The sequence below is a fragment of the Eublepharis macularius genome, chromosome 3 (assembly GCF_028583425.1).
Source record: "Eublepharis macularius isolate TG4126 chromosome 3, MPM_Emac_v1.0, whole genome shotgun sequence".
In the NCBI taxonomy this organism is placed as follows: Eukaryota; Metazoa; Chordata; class Lepidosauria; order Squamata; family Eublepharidae; genus Eublepharis; species Eublepharis macularius.
This window is the reverse complement of record NC_072792.1, coordinates 95,998,134-96,018,994: the sequence shown is the minus strand read 5'-3', so window position 1 is coordinate 96,018,994 and position 20,861 is coordinate 95,998,134. Positions and strand designations below refer to the sequence as shown.

The window sequence follows — 20,861 nt, the reverse complement described above, 5'->3', positions numbered from 1 at the left end:
TCATTCTGTGAAGCAGCTATTTTAAAAAAAGGCATCAGAACATCAACGGAGGCGCAGGCTCGCTGGGGAAAAGGAAGGACGTGTTCCTTCTCCCCCCAACCTTCCCGCTCCAGAATAAACAGCGGCAAGAGCCGTGGGGGCGAGCTGCAGACCCGACTATTCTAGGGCACTAGGACCCAGCTACTGCAGAGACCGGGAAGACTTGCTCAGAGACGCAGCGGCAGCCGCGAAATTGGGAAAGCCACGGAGCTCCAAAGCGGCAGAGGCCTCATAAGCGTGCCAGGATTGTAAGTAGTGGGGCCTGCCTGAGAAGTGGCTTACGGCTCTCAGCGAGGCGGGGGGGGCTTCTGGGTTTTAAATTGGCCTTTTCACTGCCTAGTTCTCCCAATGTGGTGTACTCTACAAACAACCTGGGGTAGACCAGTCACCCTAGTTCATGGCTCCTAATGGTGGGGAATAATGGGGTAATTAAATATATAACGTGCCTCGGTGGTAAGTAATACTCGCCCCTGCTCACTTTCGCTTTTAGGCACAAAGGTTTTGGCGGGAAAGGCGTCCAAGGCTGGCCTAACAGATGAAGGAAACTGAGCCACCTCTCACTGGCATGGAGTCCCCAAGCTCACCAAGATCCACTCACTCTGCTCAGGAAGGAAACCAGGGTAGCAATGATCCTGATCTATCAGGACCACAAGCGAAAGCAAAGATTTTAGCCTGGCTGCAGAAGGAGGTTAAAAAGGGGCTTGACAGTGCAGTGAGAGATCTTAGGGAGCAGTTGGCACCACTAAGGAAAGAAAAGCAACAACAAGGCACTTGAAAAGGTAAAAGACCAGCAAAAATCGTTGCCCCAACCAAACCTGAAAAGAGAAGGGGGCAGAAGGGGACTCCAGCAATTCAGATCAGTCCCAGTGGGGCTCTGAAACATCCCACCAAACCTCTGAGACTGAGGAAGGGGAACTATTGGAGGAAGAAGAGGAGGACATGGACCAAATGCAAACTAGGCTTTTCCCACCAGAATTTCACTCCAAACTGCTTGCAAAAGTTTTGAGAACCCTGGAGATATCACAGACTACCATGGGCAAAGAGGAAGCAGAGCTGTCCTATCCCCAAGGTTTGGAAAGGGCACTTCCAAAAATGGAATCCAAACAAGTGGGGGGGCCTCTTCCAGCTATTTTTCATAACATCCTCAAAATGGAGTGGAACAAGCCAACCAAACCAAAGTTGTACTAATCGGTGTTCAACAAGTACTATTCCTTGACACCTGATGCTGCAAAAAAGATCAAACTCCTCATGGTGGACGACCCAGCTACAACCTTGGCGACAACGGTGGTCCTTCCCATGGACGCAGAGGGCATGCCAAAGGATCCTTCTGATAAAAAGATTGAACAAGCCCTGCGTAGGAACTTTGAAGCATCGGCGGCATCCCTGAGATCCTCAGCCACTGGGTCACTGTTTGCCAGAGCAGCTTATACTTGGACTTCTGACTTAGCAGCTGCAGGTAAGGAAGTCCCAAAGGAAATCAAGAACAAAATTTAAAAAATAGCTCTAGCAGCAGCCTTTGCAGCGGATACCACTCTGGACTCCTTTCAGATGTCATCCAGGGCTATGGGATTTAACATGACGGCTTGGCGGAACATGTGGTTAAGAAACTGGGATGTGGACCCTCCTGCGCGTAATAAAGTGGCATCCATACCCTTCGCTGGCACCAAATTGCTCAGAGATGCCCTGGATAGGTACCTGGTAGAAGATACAGAAAAGAAAAAATTGCTACCATCAAAGAAGGATTCGAAGTATAAGTCCAAACATTCCTTTTGAAACTTCAGGAGACCAGCAAGGCAGAGCTCCGACAGGCCTTTCAAAAGTCGCTGGCAAAGTAAACCAAGAGCTGACAGCAAGTCCTTCACCTTCAGAAAACCAACCTCGCAAACAAAGGGCCAAAAGAAAGGCAGTTAAGCGTGACTATCAAGGTCACTGGGCACCCAAACAGATTGGAGGATGTCTTCAGAAATTCTCAACCCAATGGACACAGACGGTTTCGGACAAATGGGTACTGGAAACAGTATCCAGGGGCTATTCCTTGGAATTCGAGACAAGACCAAACAGATGCTTTATTCAGGTGTTCAAGAACCCGTCTCAGCAGAAACATCTAAAGATAAAAGAGACCATACAACACGTACTAAAGATAAAGGTGTTAGAATTGGTACCAATACAACACTGGAAACAAGGAGTGTACTCAATATTTTTCATCGTACCAAAGAGAAACGGGGACATCAGGGCCATCCTGGACTTGAAATGGCTGAACCTCCACATAAGATCCAGAAGGTTCAAGATGGAGGCTATGAAGTCCACTACAGGGGCCATACAGCAAGGGGACTTTTTAGCCTCCATAGATCTGTCAGAGGCCTACCTACACATCCCCATAAGACCTACGCATAGGAAGTATCTGCGTTTTGCTTACAACGGGGAACATTTTCAGTACAGAGCCCTACCGTTTGGCCTGAAGTCATCACCGAGAGTGTTCACGAAAGTGTTAGTTACTCTCATAGCCTTCCTCAGAGTTCAAGGAATAGCCCTGTCACCTTATTTGGATGATATCCTGATAAAAGCCCCATCACTGGAATCAGCGTGAAAGGCGGGTACTCTTACCCCATCACAAAGTATAACTCACTTGGGGGTAATAGTGGATACAGTTGTTTACAAAACCTTCATGACTCCAGAGAGACAACAGATCACAACATTAATAAAATCCATTCAAAACGAGAGGATAGTAGAAGTGATGCAACTGGCCAAATTACAGGGTACAATGGTATCATGTCAGGACACGCTACAGTGGTTCCGATTCCACACTCGGCCTCTGCAGAAGTTTCTACATCCTTACCAAAGGATCATAACACAGAGACAGTTCAAACTAGTAGAGACTCCACTATCGTTGTCATGGACTGGTGGATGGAGGAGAGCAGATTCTCTAAGGGATCACCACTCAGAGAACCAAACAGAGTTCTGATGACAACAGATGCGAGTCTGACTGGATGGGGTACGCACATAAAAGGCAGGATAGCCCAGGGAGAGTGGCATTCCAAGGAGATGGGATGCAGCATAAACCTATTGGAGTTGAGAGCAATAAAAAACGGTCTCTGGGAAATGGAGTATCTGAAGGAGAAACACATCTTGATACAGCCGAACAACATGACAGCGAAGGCCTATGTAAACAGGCAAGGAGGCAGCAAGTCCAAGATACAAGGAAGCGGAAGAGATTTTTCTCTGGGCAGAGATGAATTTGAGGTCAATAAGGGCAGTCCATGTTGCAGGATGGCAGAACACTCTGGCAGACTGGCTGAGCAGACACAAGGTGGACCAGTCTGAATAGAGGCTGAACAAACATATTCTCACAGATATGTCAGAAGTTTGGCGATCCAGAGAGAGGTCTATTTGCTTCCACAGAAAACAAGCAAGTTCCGAGATTCTTCTCGAGACAGAGAGAACCAGAAGCAGAGGGAACAGATGCACTGACGGAAGAGTGGCCAAAAAACCTTCTGTACGCCTTCCCTCTAATAAAGATAATACACAGGGTAATACAGAAGATAATAGATCAGAAGGCGGAGGTAATAATGATCGCCCCATTCTGGCCACGGAGGCCATGGTTCCAAGACCTCACAAGGCTGTCGATAACGGATCCATGGACACTCCCATACCGAGAGGACTTACTAGTTCAAGGGGAGATACAACATCCAAACCCAAGGTCCCTATGATTAATGGCTTGGAGGTTGAGCACAACCAGCTAAGGGATCTGGGATACCCAGAGAGAGTAATCGCTACGATGTTAGCATCAAAGAAGGGGTCAACAAACAAAAGTTATGATAAGATTTGGCAGGTATTTTCTGAATGGTGTGAAGGGAAAGGGAAGAATCGCTTAACAGTTCGATTAAACAGATTCTCCTGTTTTTACAAGATGGCTTAGACAAAGGACTCAGCACTAGCACTCTGAGAATAAAAATAGTGGCGATATTGGCAATCAAGGGGTCAAAGAGAGGGATGTCTCTCACCTAACATCCGCATATTACAAGATTTCTGAGAGGGACTATGTTACTTAATCCTCCACAAGTTCATAGATTCCTGACCTGGAATCTGAATCTAGTACTTAAGTCACTAACTAGGGAACCGTTTGAGCCTATGGCAACCTGTCCCCTTAAAGAGCTGACCCGCAAGACAGTTTTTCTGGTGGGCTTGAAATCAGCAAGGAGGGTGTCAGAGATTGGGGCACTATCAGTAAATAAAGATTTGTGCATTTTTCATCATGATGAGGTAGTGCTAAGAACGGACCCCTCCTTTATTCCAAAAATTAACTCGACCTTCCATAGAGGGGAGGTCATAATCCTGCCCTCCTCCTGTACTAACCCAAAACATGAGAAGGAGAAGGAGTGGCACAGGTTGGATGTAAGAAGGGCACTGAACTATTATATAGAGAGAACCAAGTATGTTTGCAAAGTAGAGAGTATGTTCATTTCATTCAGACTGGGGGAGAAAGTGACATCCTCTACGATAAGTAGATGGATTAGGGAGTGTATTAGTCTAGCATACAAAGCCAGGAATATGTTACCACCAGTGGGAATTACAGCCCACTCACTGATGGGGGCAGCCACTTTGGCGGCATATAGGTCTTTCCCTTCATTAGAGAAAATATGTAGGGCTGCAACATGGAAGTCTGTACACACATTTACAAAACACTATAGGATAGATCAGATGGCTTCAGCAGAGGCAGCTTTTGGAAGGAGGGTGCTACAGCACATCCTGGATGCATAAAATTGAGATACCCGCCCGAGGGTGCGCTGCTAAACATATATCCCAAGTGTCACGACTGCCCCACTCCAGGACCACAGGAAAATGGAAGGTTTATATTCACTTACCTTGAATCTTCCTTTCTCGGTGGTCTGGGAATGGGGTAGTCCAAAACCCACCCAGTAAAAAAGAAGTAGAAGAAGGAGATACATATAAGGAACAAATCATGGTTCAGGTTATGAACTTTGTATGTTTGCTGATTTTTCTGTCAGTAAGTTAGTTGGGGGAACAGGACATGGAAGATCTGGAGATCTCCGGGGCTTGGAAAGGAACTGAAAGAGCCTGGGAGCCCCTCCCCCAAGGATTGCAAGTCTGTCTGACCCTGCGCAAGAGGAGGAGCTACCTGAGTGTTACGACTGCCCCACTCCCAGACCACCAAGAAAGGAAGCTTCATGGTAAGTGAATATAAATCTTCCATTCTTGCCCTATAGTGTAGATCGTTCTTCTTCCTGTTATTGCAAGAGAGGCCTTTTTAATTTTTTAAAAAATGATCTATATTAAAGTGTTATTTCACCATGTTCTAATAATAATGTATTATACTGTTCTGTTCATGGTTTCTTCGGTGTCTTGGAGTTAGGCAAAGTTTCCTGCTCCCAGGCAAATGTGATTTGCTCTGTTTTCCAATCCAAGGAGGAATAACCTAGCCCACTGCTGAATGAACTTCTATCCATGAGAAGTACAGAAATTTACCAGATAAACATTTCCTTTTCTAAAACCAGGAGAACGTCCAGGCTTGATTCTTATATCAGAATACTTATGCATTTAGGTACAGGTGGGCGTTTGTTCCAGAGGTGGACACACAGACTTACAACACGACTTCAGATCTGATGGAAAATCATCAGGAATGCAAACCGCATATTGTTAGAATCATGGATTTGCTCAAGCTGAAGTATGGGGTAACTAAACTTAATGATTTCCATATTATTAAAATACAACTTCATTGTTTACTTTGGAGACTGTTGATTAAATTGTTAAATTTTCAGATTTTGTCTCAGAACACTGTACAGGGACATGGAAAGTCCAGCTGTTGCCTTCAGTGGCAGGCTTCTGTGCCCTACTTCTCTATTCATTCACCCCTTGGGAAGAGTAGAATTGCTAGATCCCATTCAGGGAAATGTCCCACAGCACTCCTCTGTACCTGGCACAATGCAGAAATAGCCACAGGGGTGGGCCTATATAGCAAAAATTAGAATACTTTCCAGTATATACAGCAGTGTGAACTGTATGTAAAGGAAGGAAGGAATGGATTGTTACTTTTGTCTTGCAAGAATAACATTTTATTGGAATGCTGGTACAGATCAGTAATCAGGGATCTGAAGATGGATTTGTAGAGCCTTAAAAAGTTAGCATTAGCGGAAGCTTTACATTGGGAGCAGTGCTTCCAGCATCCCTAGTGTGACTTCAGTACAAATACAAGAGAATATACTTGCTGGGAAACAGAGATAACGTTTTCACCATTGCTTGGTATAGCAGTGTTAGAAAGGAAGGAATTGTGTGTTGTGGTGTTTGAGCATTATTTTTCACCATTGCTTGGTATAGCAGTGTTAGAAAGGAAGGAATTGTGTGTTGTGGTGTTTGAGCATTATCCAGTAAGTGCCAGAGATGGCTGCCATGTTACACATGGAATCTCTACAGTAATACTGTAAATAGCAAAGAGGGAAAATTACATCTGACTAGCATAAAACAGCAGTTTAAGTTCCTAGGCTTGGCTAGGAGCCACATCCAAAATGGTGCGTTAGTTTTGTTTAAAAACCTGTTTTGTGTACCAATCCTGTAGGCTGCTATACATACATCTAGTAGGTTATAATGAAAAATTGTACTCGGTACATACATCAATTTACATTGCATGTTACATTGTAATATCTGCAAATATGTCTCAACGGCTTTGATTTTTGTATGTTTTTACAGGAACTAAATACCAATGAGATAGCAACAGAATACGAATTTCCACTTCTGGATCTTCATTCTATATCCAGCATCACACAGTTAATGCCGTTCTTCAGGATACTGAGTTGTGCTTTTAAAACCGAAAGCAAAAAGTCCCTTGATACACACAGCTCAGTATCTGTCAAAACAGACTGTTCCATTGGCAGTAGCACAAGAACCTTGAAGTTTCTAGAAGACTGTGTTGAATGTGATTTTATAGAAAATATGGAAACTCAATCTACTTAAGAAAGATCGGATGATTATTGAAGAGACTAGCTATAACCCAGGTTCAGCTTTATTAAAAAGACATATACTGGAATGAAGCAATTTCAGGTTTACAGATTTCATTTCAGGTTTTCTTTTTCATACTGATGTGGATCACATCTCTCTTGTTTTTGATGAACAATGACATTCTGCCCTCAGGTTTTATAAAATGCAAATTAGCATCACAATTTGCACATTTCTAAGATGAAGTTTTTTAAAGTGAAGTATGTGTGATTTGCTCCTATTAAAGGTAATATTTATCTGCTCAGGGCTGTTTTAAGGGGCCTGCAGATTTATAGATGCCTTTTCAGGCAAAAAAGAAAAGAAACATTATGTTATATGTAGGGTGGAGGGACTCTTCTAAATGTGCATTAACCAAGTCTGTAAAAATGGCTAGGATGTAATTTTTCTGATATAAAATGTTAAAAACAAAATAGCATGTTGCTGTTTATATATATACCAGTCTCATTCATTCATTCATATATATTCATATATATATATATATATATATATATATACACACACACACACACTTCTAGTATCTGTAACCCTTCCAACATAACTTCATCAGTTTAAGATTGCAAGCTTAAGCATAATTACCAAAAAGTGAACCTCACTAACTCATAATGGGATTTGATTTTGATTAAAACTTTTTAAGTATTGGGCTGTAAACTTGTATACATAGGATCTACAGAAGGACTGGGTTTCTAAAACTAGGGACAAAAAGCTTTTGCTTGTAGTATTAGACTAGTTTGAAAGTCATTCTGCTTTTTACAACTACTGAAAGAAAGTACTTCATCATGGTGGGTCTATAAGAATGTTAGGAGAGAGAGTGTGCATAAAGACTATAAGGGTCTTGAAGTGTGCATATATAAAGTAATATGATGCATTAGAAATACTTAATTTTCTAAGCAAATGGCTCAAAGCAGCATTGTAAATTGCCTGTGTAGATACACTTCTGTGTAGACCTTTTTCTACTGTAACTTAATTTGAGGGAGAGGCTCTGGCTTCTGGTCTCATACTAATGACTTTGCTCCAGTACAGTTAATATTTTAACTATTAAAGGACATGTGGTTTTTTGGTTAGATGAATCATGTCAATATCTACAAATAAAAAGAAACTGATCACAATTAAGAAATCTATGTATTGAAACTGGGAAACAATATTCGTCTGTTCTCTGTGTTCTATGTTTTCTGTTTTTGTAACTAACTAACTGTGAAGAATACTGTATCTTGAGCATGTCATTTTGTTTTCAGCAACAACTTCTTGTCATACATAAATCTAGCACTTTTATTTTGGGCTTTAGCCAAAATTAAACACTTTTGTGTCCCATTGATTTCATCAGGAGAATTAAGCATGTACCTCAATTTTTCAATTCAAATTAATGGGACTTCAGATGCTTAACTTTGACTGGATTGTGTTCTCTTTTGTATACAAACTTGTATTTAAATATTTAAGTACCACAAATACTTGATAAAAGGTAGATTTGGGGCAAGAGAGATTTCAAGATTTAATATAGTAGATTACTGTGTTGTATGTGCCTACCTAGAAATTACCAATGCAATTTTCATATTCATTTTGATACTAGATAAAGCACATGCTTTACTGTGATTTAAACCCTAAAATTAATTTACTTAAGAATGTTATAAACTGAAGTAATTAAGCTACTATATTGGGTAGATTGTTCTATAAATGAGAAATTCAGTTCTGAATGTAAACTATTTCATTAATTAGTTTAATCACAGGTGCAAAAAAGTAGAATCCATTTCAAAGCATGTATTCATACTGTTGCTTTATACTGAATATTACGTAGCTTGTTGTAGTTTAAAAGTAACCAAATGTTGCTGACACTCAGGGAAATGGAATAGTTTTTATTTGCAATTCTAGTCTTGTGGCAGAGTTCTCTGTGAATCTCCTTTCTCTCTCAACATAGCTGAAATGGAGCTACTACTGCCCAGATATTTCACCTTAGAACACCCTCTCCAGAATCCTCAGTGTTCATGTTAAATGCCTTGCAGTGTAGTCCTGAGTTGCAACCTTCTAAGACCATTGACTTCACTGGATTTGAAAGGATATAACTCTTCTTAGGATTGCACTGTATTCAAGATTATATGGGGCACTAGGCTGGCTTCTCCTTTTCTCTCTCAATTTCCTTTAGTCTTGATCTTTCCTAACGCCCTCCTGAGTACCACAGACTACTCTAAAAACCAGTTAACCATTTAACACTTAATTTTATTCCAAATAATATCTTTACCCAGAAATAATGTTGCCTAATGTTTGCAGAAGGCCATTCTAAATTATATACTACAGATTCATATATAATAACATTCTGCCTTTTCTCATATTATGCCTTTTTTCATAGACAGGAACCCAAAAGCCGCCTTGGGGTGATACAGAAAACAAGTTGCCTGTGACGGACTCAGCTTCAAATGCTGAGGGCAGTAAAGAGAGGAGGATGATTGACAGGTTCCCTCCCCACCTTTGTGGCTAGCCTGAAATGGCAGTTGGTGATTGTATGTTGAGGAGTTGACAGTTCGAGTAAACTGATGAGTGAAGGGAGTTGGAGTCTGGCTTCTGACCAGAGAGGGTCTGCCGGAGAGTCATCTGTGTGAGAAAGGAAGGAGAAGGTGTACCCTTTAAGGAAAAATCCTTACGTTCATGACGCACTTGTAGTCCTTGGACTAAAGGGGGAAAGACAACACTAACTTCTGTGTAGACACAAGAGATCTGGGAATTATAGTGGGCCAAGGAAGTGGGTAGAAAAGAGTCTCCCTTTTGGCCACAGGAACAGGGTTATAGCTGGGGCATAACTATAACGCTTGCCCAATATCTTAAAAGGGTTTGACCCAGTGGAGTACCCTAAAGTCTGCAGAAGAGGGGAAGGTGTGTGTGTGTGAGAGAGAGAGAGAGAGAGAGAGAGAGAATAGGAGCACCTAACTTGAAGGAGTGCCAACCTCAAAAAGAGCTTTGGTAACAACTTTTAGGTCTGATAACACCAACATCTCTCATACAAGCCAGCAACTTAAGAACCATACCAAGTGTTTTGTGCCTTACAGCACCAGTGAAGTGTTCTGTTCAAAACCCTCTAAATTATTTCAGTTTTAAACACCTGCCTCCATGCCTTCTTATTTTACCTCCTTGTAAATAAACCTTCTGTTTCATTTTGAATCTCCACAAGCCTTGTGTGCCAGTTTCTGTTTAAGGGAAGCACAAACCCCTGATCTTTCCCCTACTTGGACTTGGCTTGGTAACCATACCACTTATATGTTCCTGAAAGGTGGGACAAAAGAAAAGTTGAAGCTAAATCTCAACCACGCTACTAAATGCTTCCCAGCCCAGTATTCAGCTTCATAGGCTTAGAGAGAAGTTTTACGTCAGGGTAGAGGAAGGTCAGCCCAAACCTGAGTTAGATGAGGGTTTGTGACATAGCCTTAATTCAATTAATGAGCAGACACAGTTTTGGATTCTGTAGCATGCTATAGTTTTGATTCCTAAGCTGCATGTGTCATTGTTTATTTTTGGCCACCTGTATAAATGGCAGACTAACTTGTGAACAGGACTGTGACACAGAGATCTCTGTCTTTTGGTGCTACACCTCTGAAGATGCCAGTTACAGCTGCTGGCGAAACGTCAGGAACTACAATGCCAAGAACATGGCTATACAGCCCGGAAAATCCACAACCATCAGGATGTGTATCTTTGGAAGTGGAACATGTGAACTTCTGGTCTACCATCATGTCCATGAAAAATGCTTGCTATATATTAGAGCCAGTTTGGTATAGTGGTTAAGAGCACGGGACTCTAATCTGGAGAATCAGGATTAGGGGTGTGCAAAGGCACCCAGGTTTGGGTTTCCCGAATCTGGCATACCCGAATCGAAAAGCCGATTCGGGTATAGCTGAAACCCGAATCGCCAATCCGATTTGGGAATGGTGATTCGGGGGCGATTCGGGTTGATTTGGGAAAGCTTTTCAATGGGAAAAAGCCTCCCCAGGCTTCTCTGAAGCCTGGGGGAGGCATTTTCCCACCGAATCATCCCAAAATTGGTGGGGGCCGTCCTCTAACTCCCCTCTAACAACCCCCCAAGTTTCAGACCGATTGGACTTTGGGGGGCCATGTTATGCCCCCCATACCAGGTCCCCCTATCCTCGCCTAAAAAAGGGGCATAGCTTTAGGTTGCTGCTGCTGATCTTCAGGCAGGCTTCCTTTGCCAGGGGTGGCATTTTGCATGCAAAATGCCCCCCTACCCTCAGGGGCCCTTCTCCCACCTTTCCTCCCACCCCCCACCAAGGCTCAGCCTGCTCCCACTGGGGGGGCATTTCATGGCCTCTCCAAGTAGGTGCTCTCAGCCCCCAAAGTCCACCCCCTACTGCCCCATAGAAACCCAATTCCCCCCCAGCTGCCACACACAGACCCAAATCCCAACATTAGCCCCTCACAGACCCAAATCTTCCCCCAGCAGCCCCACACCCACCATAACCCCAGGAACAGGCTGGCCAGCCCTCCCCCTTTGGGAACTTCTAAACTCTCTTTCCCAGGGCAAATCCGCACAGCCCAGGGGGTGCCACAATGGGAACACTCCTGAGTGCCAACTTGTCCCTGGGAAAGAGCACCTGACCTGACACACAGACAACCACCCCCTGACACCCCCCCACCTACAGAGAAGGCTAGCCAGCCTGCCCCATTGTTCCCAATGCTGGGAACCAACCTCACATCAAAGAAGGGAACACACACACGATGATTCAAGTTTGAAAAAACTTTATTTTATCACTTTCAAAGTACAATAGGGCAACAAATCACAACAACAGATCACACTAATTGTCCCCCACACAAAAGGACTACACAATTCACTACACGTCAGAGAATCTTAAAAAAAAATTTTTTTTTAACAAACTCTAAAATTTTTGAACTGAATTGGGTTATACAGTAGGAGTGCACAACAGGGCATGAAAACAGAAGTCCCCTAGACAAAATTAACACAACCAACTTCAAATCAGAGATTCAACAAAACCATAACAAGAGCTTTCAAAAACACTTCATTTCATGAACTGCTTAAATTTACACAGCAGCAGGGCACAAAAGGGCATGAAAACAGCATGCTTGCAGCGAGTCACACCACACAAACATAACACACAACCAACTCAATTAATATTAGACAATCAGTAAAACTTGAAACCAGCATTACAAGATGTGGGTTGCACGGGGGGGGGGAAATGGGTCAAAAACACTTTCTGTCTTGGACAGATGTAGGCAACACGGCAGCAGGGCACACCCACAGGCAGGACAGCATTGTCTTAGACTCTTAGTCGGAAAATAACACAACTATCATGAAATAAAATACTAATTTGCTCATCCCCTCGACACCTCCTCCATAACAACAAAACACAACACAAAAAGACTTCTTCTCTTTCACAATTTCTTTATTTCTAGGCACGTGAGCCCATCTGTCAACCACCCCTCCATAACCAAACTTAATTGGGGGGAAACCACTGCAACAAGTCCCAGCAGAACCAATGTCATTTCCTTGGGCTATGCTGGAGCTGGCACTGCCAAGGCACAGACCAGAAGAGGTCCACGAATGGTCAGGAACCTGTTTGTGAAGCATGCTTGTGAGTGCCAGGCCAGCCAGCAAACAGGCGGCACCAAAGCCAGAGCAGCAGGCCTGTGTGTAGGCCAGAGGCTGGCACACTTGTTTGAGAGCCGGGTGGGAAGCATTGGAATTGGATGAAGGGGACCAGAAACAGCAAAGCAAGACACACCAATCCAGTTTTGTGAAGCATGCTTGTGAGTGCCAGGCCAGCCAGCAAACAGGCACCAAAGCCAGAGCAGCAGGCCTGTGTGTAGGCCAGAGGCTGGCACACTTGTTTGAGAGCCGGGTGGGAAGCATTGGAATTGGATAAAGGGGACCAGAAACAGCAAAGCAAGACAGACCAACACAGTTTTGTGAAGCAAACAGGCACCAAAGCCACCCAGTAGAGCTTCTAGCCTGTGTAGGCCCAGAGCTGGCACACTCATTTCTTAGGCCTTGGAAACAGTAGATCAAGACCACCCCACACTCAAGCATAACAAAGGAAACAAAGAAAGCACAGCAACCAATGCTGAAACCCCCCCCCCCAAACATTCTCCTCTTCTGCCCAACCTGAAAATGTCCCCCCAGGCCATGCCAAGACAGACTAAACTGAAGAATCATTTTGCATAGGCATGCCACAGCAGCACATTTCCCAGCCAGCATCCAAAAATTTATAAAAAAATTTAAAAAGGCCTACCAGGTCTCCTCTCAGGATGTCCAGACAAGCACAGTTGATCCTCCAGGCAGATGTCCTCCAGGCGCAGCCTCTCTCCTCTCTCTCAGTTAGCACGCAGCAACAGAACTGTTCAGACCACTCTGTCTTGCCCCAAATTTAAATCCCCTTCCCCTGCTGCAGCCTCAGCCAAAGATTTGAATCTATTGGCTGGCAGAAGGATGCAGCAATGGGATTGGTGACTCCTAAGTCCCCCCTCCCTTGCCTTACCCCCCCACTCCAACAGTCACCTTCCTCCTGCTCCCCCTCCCCTACCTGTTAATTTGGGTGGGAATCTCAGAATGCTGGCATTGCTTTGCAAATGCAAAGTGCAGTGCACCTTGCATTTGCAAGGCAAAGCTAAGGATTCCCTTCCCTCCTTTGCAAGAGGGGTGGGGGGTGACAGAAGGAGTGAGTGAGGGACCCTCCCCCCCTCTTCTAAGGGGGGGGGGCCAAAGCAAGCGCCTAGCAAAATGGCGCCGAGAATCACCCCGAATCATCCCGAATCGATTCTGGATATGGCGATTCGGGTTTCCCAAATCGATTTGGGTTTCCCCGAATCAACCCGAATCGGGGTGATTCGGGTTTTTTTCAGGTTTCCGAAACCCGAACTGCACACCCCTAATCAGGATTGATTCCCCACTCCTCCACTTGAACCAGCTGGGTGACCTTGGGTCAGTCACAGCTTCGAGGAGTGCTCTCAGCCCCACCCACTTCACAGGGTGTTTGTTGTTGTGGGGATAATAATGGCATACTTTGTAAACTGCTCTGAGTTGGTGTTAAGTCATCCTGAAGGGCGGTATATAAATCAAAAGTTGCTGTTGTTGTTGGAAGGATAAAGAGAGACAAGGGGAAACCATCAATGCCCCCTTGAACTCCCTGTTGGGAGACTAGAATAAAGTTTAAAATCTTTTCAGTAGATGTAGATAAGTTACAGGTGGTATACAATGTTGTGAAGTGCCCTGAGAGAACACAGTAGCACTCCACTGTCTACAGCTGAACTTTTCCATACTTCTCTTTTCCCAGTTCTGGCCTGTTTCTTTTACAAGAGACAATATTACAGATAACTGTGTAAGATCTACCTTATTATACACTGTCATGATCTGGCTGTGCCAGGAAGACCTAGTAAGGCCTCAGAAGCCTGTTAGCAGTGGGAGTAGGCCTGCCTACGATTCCCAGGAGCCCCTGGTGCCCTTTTTGGCCAATCAGAACACGGGGGGCTAGTGCTATATAAGTCTGGGGGGGGGGGGAAGCCTGTGTTCTTTCTCCCAGGGAGCAGGCCAAAGGAGGTTTCCACTAGGGAGAGAGGTCCTCATCCAGGTAGGGTGAGAAGACAGGCCTGGCAGACAGAGGGACAGTGAGTTCAGTCGCGCTAGGGCCTTTTGTTTATTTTGCTTTCACCCATCTATTGTTGCTAATGCACCTTGCTTGTTTGTTTGTTTGATATTAACTGACCTCCTTATAAATAAATCCTTTTGTTTGTTGTTATTCTGATGGGTCCTCACGCCTGTTTATTGGCCAAGCTACAGAGGTCAGAAGGGTTGGAAGGGTACTCTGGGCCTTCCCAAGGGTCCCTAAATCCCAGAGTGGTGGCAGCGTAAGGTGGCTCACCCCACTTGAGGCATGACATGGTGGCTGTAGCGGTGGGATGGACTAATTTTGGACCCTGGTAAGGCAGAGTGACATTTGGCTTTGGCAACCGCCCCCCCCCCCCTTTTTTTTGCTTTTGGCTTAAGGAAGCCACATTTGCTGAAGGTGCTTGGAAGACCAAGTAAAGGTGTGATGAAAAGGGGTTTTGTTTATTTTTTAGCTGTCGGGTCAACCAGATAGTGAAGCTAGAATAGGTAGTGCATGCTCCTCCAAACTAGGAAGACAAAAGGAGGAGAGGTGCGTCTGTTCCTAGAAGCAAGATCCAAATGGGCTGCTGGGCCCATGTCTGAGAAGGAAGAGACAGCCAGAACAATGGAGCCCTTGAGTGAAGAGGTCTTGCGTCTTCAGCTGCAACTTGAGCAAGCAGACCTTGAGCTAGAGAAAATGAAGCTTGAGAATGAAAAAGAGAATGAGGCATGAGCTTGAGGTGGCTAAGCTCGAATAGGGTCTGCCTCCTCCAGATGCCATGGTGAAAGAGGACCGTCAGAAGTACCCCTTGTATAAGGAAGGAGAGGACATCAAGGCCTTCCTGCAGAATTTTGAACAAGTCTGCATTGACTACAAGGTCCCCCCAGAGCAGTACATGGAAAAGCTGAGACTGCACTTGAGTAGAGTCCTGGATTCCGTGTCCGGCCAGATGGAAGGCGAAGAGAGAACAGATTACAAGCTGTTCAAACAAAGAGTGAGAGAGTGGGATTCACCAAGGAAGGGGCCCGAAAGCACTTCAGAGAATTCAGGCTTGAAGGTAAAGAGTCCTACCCACAGTTAATACACAGACTGGGAAAATCCTATGACTTGTGGGTGTTGTGGGTGGAAGTTGCAGAAGCCAAGACCCTGGCTGATGTCAAGGCCCTGATGTGCATTGACTGGTTCCTGAATCTTCTTCCTGAGCACATTCAGTACCCACTTGTGGGCAAGAGTCCTTCTACCCTTCAAGAAGCAAGCCAGTGGGCGGAGCGACTGGTAGAAGCCTATGGAGGGCAGAGGTACAGCATTCATTGGGACTGGCATAAGAGGGAGTCTCCTAAATCCGCACCCCGGTCCAGAAAGCAGCCAGAAGAAAAAGGACAGCCATCCTAGCAACAGCAACCTGATTTCCCAAGTGCTGGTGGGAAGTCGCCCACAGTGGAGAAGAAGGTGCCATGGTGCTTTACGTGCAACCAGTTGGGCCACTTTCAGAATAAGTGCCCCAAGGCCAGGACTGACTTGCACCACATGATCCCAGAGAGGCCTCAGACTACTTTGCCTGCATTTGATTCAGAGTATATTCCCCAGCACCACCGAAAGAAGATCATGGTGGATGGCTGTGAAGTTGCTGCTTGACAAGATACTGCTTCTCTCCTGACTACCGTGCATCGCTCTTATCAATCCCAAGTACCTCCTCCCAGGAGAAGGAGGATAAGGTGCCTGCACGAAGCAGAAGGTATTATGCTGCCAGTTGCCCAGGTACCGATTACCTATGAAGGTTGGAATGGACTTTGGATAGTTGCTGTGCACGATTATACCCCAGTGACCATGTTTATGGGAGAAGACTTAGCAGAGCATGTGCTCCAGGAACCAAAAGAACACGAGCTACAGTCTGCAGAACTTGAGGCTGACCAAGAAGGAGATGTGTACACGCAGTTTCTGAAAGCCTTTGCAGACATTCCAGAGGAACTTGGCAGATGTGCCAGAGACTACGTAGGGGTGTTAACCCACAGCCAGACTAAGAAGCTGCAACCAGCTGAATCTGCACCAGTGACTCCTCCAGACGTTGTGACAACACCTAAAGAGGTAGAGTCTCCTCCAGTGACCTCAGCTGCTTTCCAGGAGCAAGAGGAAGACACAAGTCTTGAGGATGCCCATGAACAGGCAAGGAAGGATCTTCCCCTCAGTGCAGTCACCTGATCCCGGTTCATGATGGACAGAGGCCTGCTGTACCATGAGACCCTTCAACCAGGTGACCAGAGAGGCTGGTGGTACCGGTCCAACATCACCTCCAACTCCTGAGCCTTGCCCATGATCGCCCCAGCAGCCATTCGGGAGTAAAAAGAACCAAAGACCAGCTGGGACCGCAGTTTTATTGGGAGGGGATGGGCAAGGACATTGCCAGGTTTGTCCAATCCTGTGACTGCGGGGAGGACCCTGGATAAGAGTAAAGCCCCACTTCAGTTTCTACCTGTGATTGGCACCCCTTTTGAGAGAGTTGCTGTTGATGTGGTGGGGCCCTTGCCGAATAAAACCCTGAGGGGGAAACAATATATACTGAATATTGTAGACTTTGCAACTCGCAGGCCAGAAACTGTGGCTCTTAGCCGTATCGATGCCAACGCTATTTGCCAAGCTTCAGCAGATATATAGTTGCAAAGGTGGGTTGGCCCCTAGAGGCTCTCACAGATACTGGGACCAATTTTCTTTCGGGGGTGATGGAGAGGCTGTGGCACAGCCACAGGGTTCAGCACTTAGTGACTCTCCCCTATCATCACCAATCAAATGGGTTGGTGGAAAGGTTCAATGCGACCCTCCAGGAGATGATTAAGAAGTTTGTAACCACCCAGTCCAACAACTGGGACTTGGCTTTGCTTCAGCTCCTTTTTGCCTACCAGGCAGTTCCACACACCAGCTTGGGATTCTCCCCATTTGAACTGGTCTATGGAAGGGAAGTCCGTGGACCTTTGGAATTGGTGAAACACCACTGGGAGGGTTCCCTACCGTCCCCAGAGACTAGTGTTTTGGACTTTGTGGACAAGCTTCAGAACTACCTAAAGGAAGCTTTAACACTAGCCCATAATCAGCTGCAAGAAACCCAATGTAAACAGAAAACCTGGTATGATAAATAGGCCAGGGAGCGGGTTTACAAAGCTGGTGACTTAGTTATGGTGCTGAAGCCTATAAAGAGCAATAAGATGGACTCTTCCTGGGAGGGGCCTTGCCAGATCAAGGACCACATGGAGGAGGTGAAATATGTAGTCCAGTCACCAGACACATACCTTCCTCCCCAGGTTTATCTTGCTAACTCCTTGAAGCTGTATCATTCTCAGGAAGTTATTGCTTGTCATCCCAGAGCTGGCAGAGCACAGCCCAGATCCCTGGTTGCAGACCGCATCAATGGGGATCCGGATGGCTGGACCCCATGATTTGGTCTGGTGGGGGGGGGTGTCATGATCTGGCTGTGCCAGTAAAGCCTATCAAGGCCTCAGAAGCCTGTTAGCAGTGGGAGTAGGCCTGCCTACAATTCCCAGGAGCCCCTGGGCCATTTTGGCGCCCTTTTTAGCCAATCAAAACACAGGGAGCTAGTGTTATATAAGTATGGGAGGGGGGGAAGCCTGCCCTTTTTCTCCCAGGGAGCAGGCCAGAGGAGGTTTCCGCTAGGGGGAGAGGCCCTCATCCAGGTAGGGTGAGAAGACAGGCCTGGCAGACAGAGGGACGGTGAATTCATTCGCGCTAGGGCCTTTTGTTTATTTTGCTTTCACCCATCTATTGTTGCTAATGCACCTTGCTTGTTTGTGTTTGATATTAACTGACCTCCTTATAAATAAATCCTTTTGTTTGTTGTTACTCTGATGGGTCCTCATGCCTGTTTATTGGCCAAGCTACGGAGGTCAGAAGGGTTGGAAGGGTACTCTGGGCCTTCCCAAGGGTCCCTAAATCCCAGAGTGGTGGCAACGTAAGGAGGCTCACCCCACCTAAGGCATGACATACACATTCCTCTTAAAAAGTGGTATGTGCATTTGGCCGCACTCCTCATCTCTTATGATGGTGACTGTAACTACACGCCAAAGGAGTGACTGCTTCATCTCATTATCAGGTAGGTTCTGAGGCATACAGTCCGCAATCACTTTCATAAGACTTTTGAACCCCACTGTCAAGTTCTTTCTACTCAGCTGGATCCATTTTGTTCTCCATGGCTGAGTCTTGAGCATGCCATACCTAAGACTCTTCAGAGTTTGACAGGACTGGATCAACAGCGTGGACCCTATGGTATTTGTATGCTCCTCTACAAAGGAGGATTATATATTTGCAGAATTGTAGTTATAACAGAGGGAACAGGGTATACTTTCCCCCCCTACCCTGGCCAATGAAAGCAAATGTTCTCTGAATTTAAGTCCCTAATCATATTCTACATTGCTGGTGGAATATTTTTCATTGTGGCTTCTAGAATTGCTATATCAATATTTTTGAGGAGCAGTAGCAAAATACATTAGGAATAGTCAAAAAGTCACAAGCAAGTTTTAGAGTGCATTAGATCTCTTAACCAGGTTAAATAACAAGGGAGGGGCAGAGGTCCAAGCATCTAGGCTGCAAATAATCCATGGCTTTGCCATGGATTGATGGGAGTCCTGAACAACTTACAAGACCAGGGTAGTGATGAGACAACAAAAAGCAACATTTAGGGAAGGATCCTGTCCTATGGTTTTGGATTTTGCCACTTGTCCTATAAGAGAAGATTTTCTTACCAGGCCTGGAAATGGGATGGGACATAGGTGGAGGATGTTCAGAGGGAGATGTAGTCTGAGAAAAGTTGTGAGATTTGATAGGTACATCAAAGACTACAGATTTAAACTGCTGCCCAAAAAGTCTATGGGGGGGGGAATAAAAGCTTTACCCACACATGGTTTTGTCTAAGTAAAGGAATTGCTAATCTCAACAGGTTCTACTACTGGCTGAAGGCACAGTGGACATTTTTGATTAGTGGTCTAAATGTCATGGTGCAGAAAGGATACTTCCAGATATTTCTGTGATGGTCAGACTTGTTTGCATGCTTAAGATGTAAAATGTGGAATTAAGCAAGTATCAGCACCAAGTCCTATGAGGAAAAGGAGCTTGGTATGTTTAGCCTAGAGAGGAGATGACTGAGAGGTGATATGATAACCATCTTCAAGTACTTGAAGAGCTGTCATATAGATGACAATAGCTAGTTGTTTTCCATTGCCCCAGAAGGTCAGTCCAAAACCAACAGGCTGAAATTAAATCAAAAGAGTTTTCGGCTAAACATTAGGAAGAACTTCCTGACAGAGCAATCCCTCAGTGGAATAGGCTTCCTTGGGAGGTGATAGTCTCTCCTTCTTTTGAGGTTTTTAAGTAGAGGCTAGATGGCCATCTGACAGCAATGCTGCTTCTGTGAACCTAGGCAGATCATGAGAGGGAGGGCAGGATGGGTTACATCAGTGGTTAGTTTTCATGGCCCCTTCTTATACACCCAGGCTAATGACGATTGCTGCTTTAATAATAATAATATAATAACATTCAATTTATATACTGCCCTTCAGGATTACTTAACACCCACTCAGAGCGGTTTACAAACTATGTTACATTATCCCCACAACAATAATCACACTGTGAGGTGGGTGGGACTGAGAAAGCTCCTAGAAGCTGTTACTGACCCAAGGTCACCCAGCTGGCTACAAGTGGAGGAGAGGAATCAAACCCGGTTCTCCAGGTTAGAATCCCACACTCTACCACTACACCAAACTTTGAGTTCAGAAAGCAATTTTATCTAGGCCACCTTGGCTAGGGATCCTGGAGGTTTTTTGCCATCTTCTGGGCATGGAACAGGAGTCACTGGGGTGTGTGGTGGGGAGATAGTTGTGAATTTCCTGCATTGTGCAGGGGGTTGAACTAGATGACCCTGGAGGTCCCTTCAACTCTATGATTCCAATTCCATAAGAAATCCTGGAAATTGTAAGTGGTGGGGGGACTCCCTCTACATGAAATACAATCAATAACATCATCTGAACCCATGGAAAAAAGGCCTCCAGAAATTCCACCAAGACATTAAGAACTAGCACCTTACCATCAATATAAGCTTGGGTCCAGGCAACAGACTCACTTGTTGGGCTGTTATATGATGAACACATTAACACCATTCTATAGGAGAAAACAAGTGACTGCTGCAGTTGCCTACATGCTTCAGGGCACACCCTTTCA

At 45.1% G+C, this 20,861-nt stretch overlaps 1 protein-coding gene across 3 annotated transcripts in view; it reads left to right on the top strand.

The window, feature by feature from the left end:
• Positions 1-10,151, top strand: part of DOP1B (DOP1 leucine zipper like protein B) — a 100,136-nt gene extending 89,985 nt beyond the window's left edge. For all 3 annotated transcript variants that reach the window (XM_054974603.1, XM_054974602.1, XM_054974604.1), the window contains 2 exons: positions 5,600-5,729; positions 6,742-10,151. In XM_054974603.1, coding sequence (XP_054830578.1) covers positions 5,600-5,729; positions 6,742-7,005 — 394 coding nt within the window. In that variant the 3' untranslated portion in view covers positions 7,006-10,151. The remainder of the gene's footprint in view (positions 1-5,599; positions 5,730-6,741) is intronic.
• Positions 10,152-20,861: the final 10,710 nt, after the last annotated feature.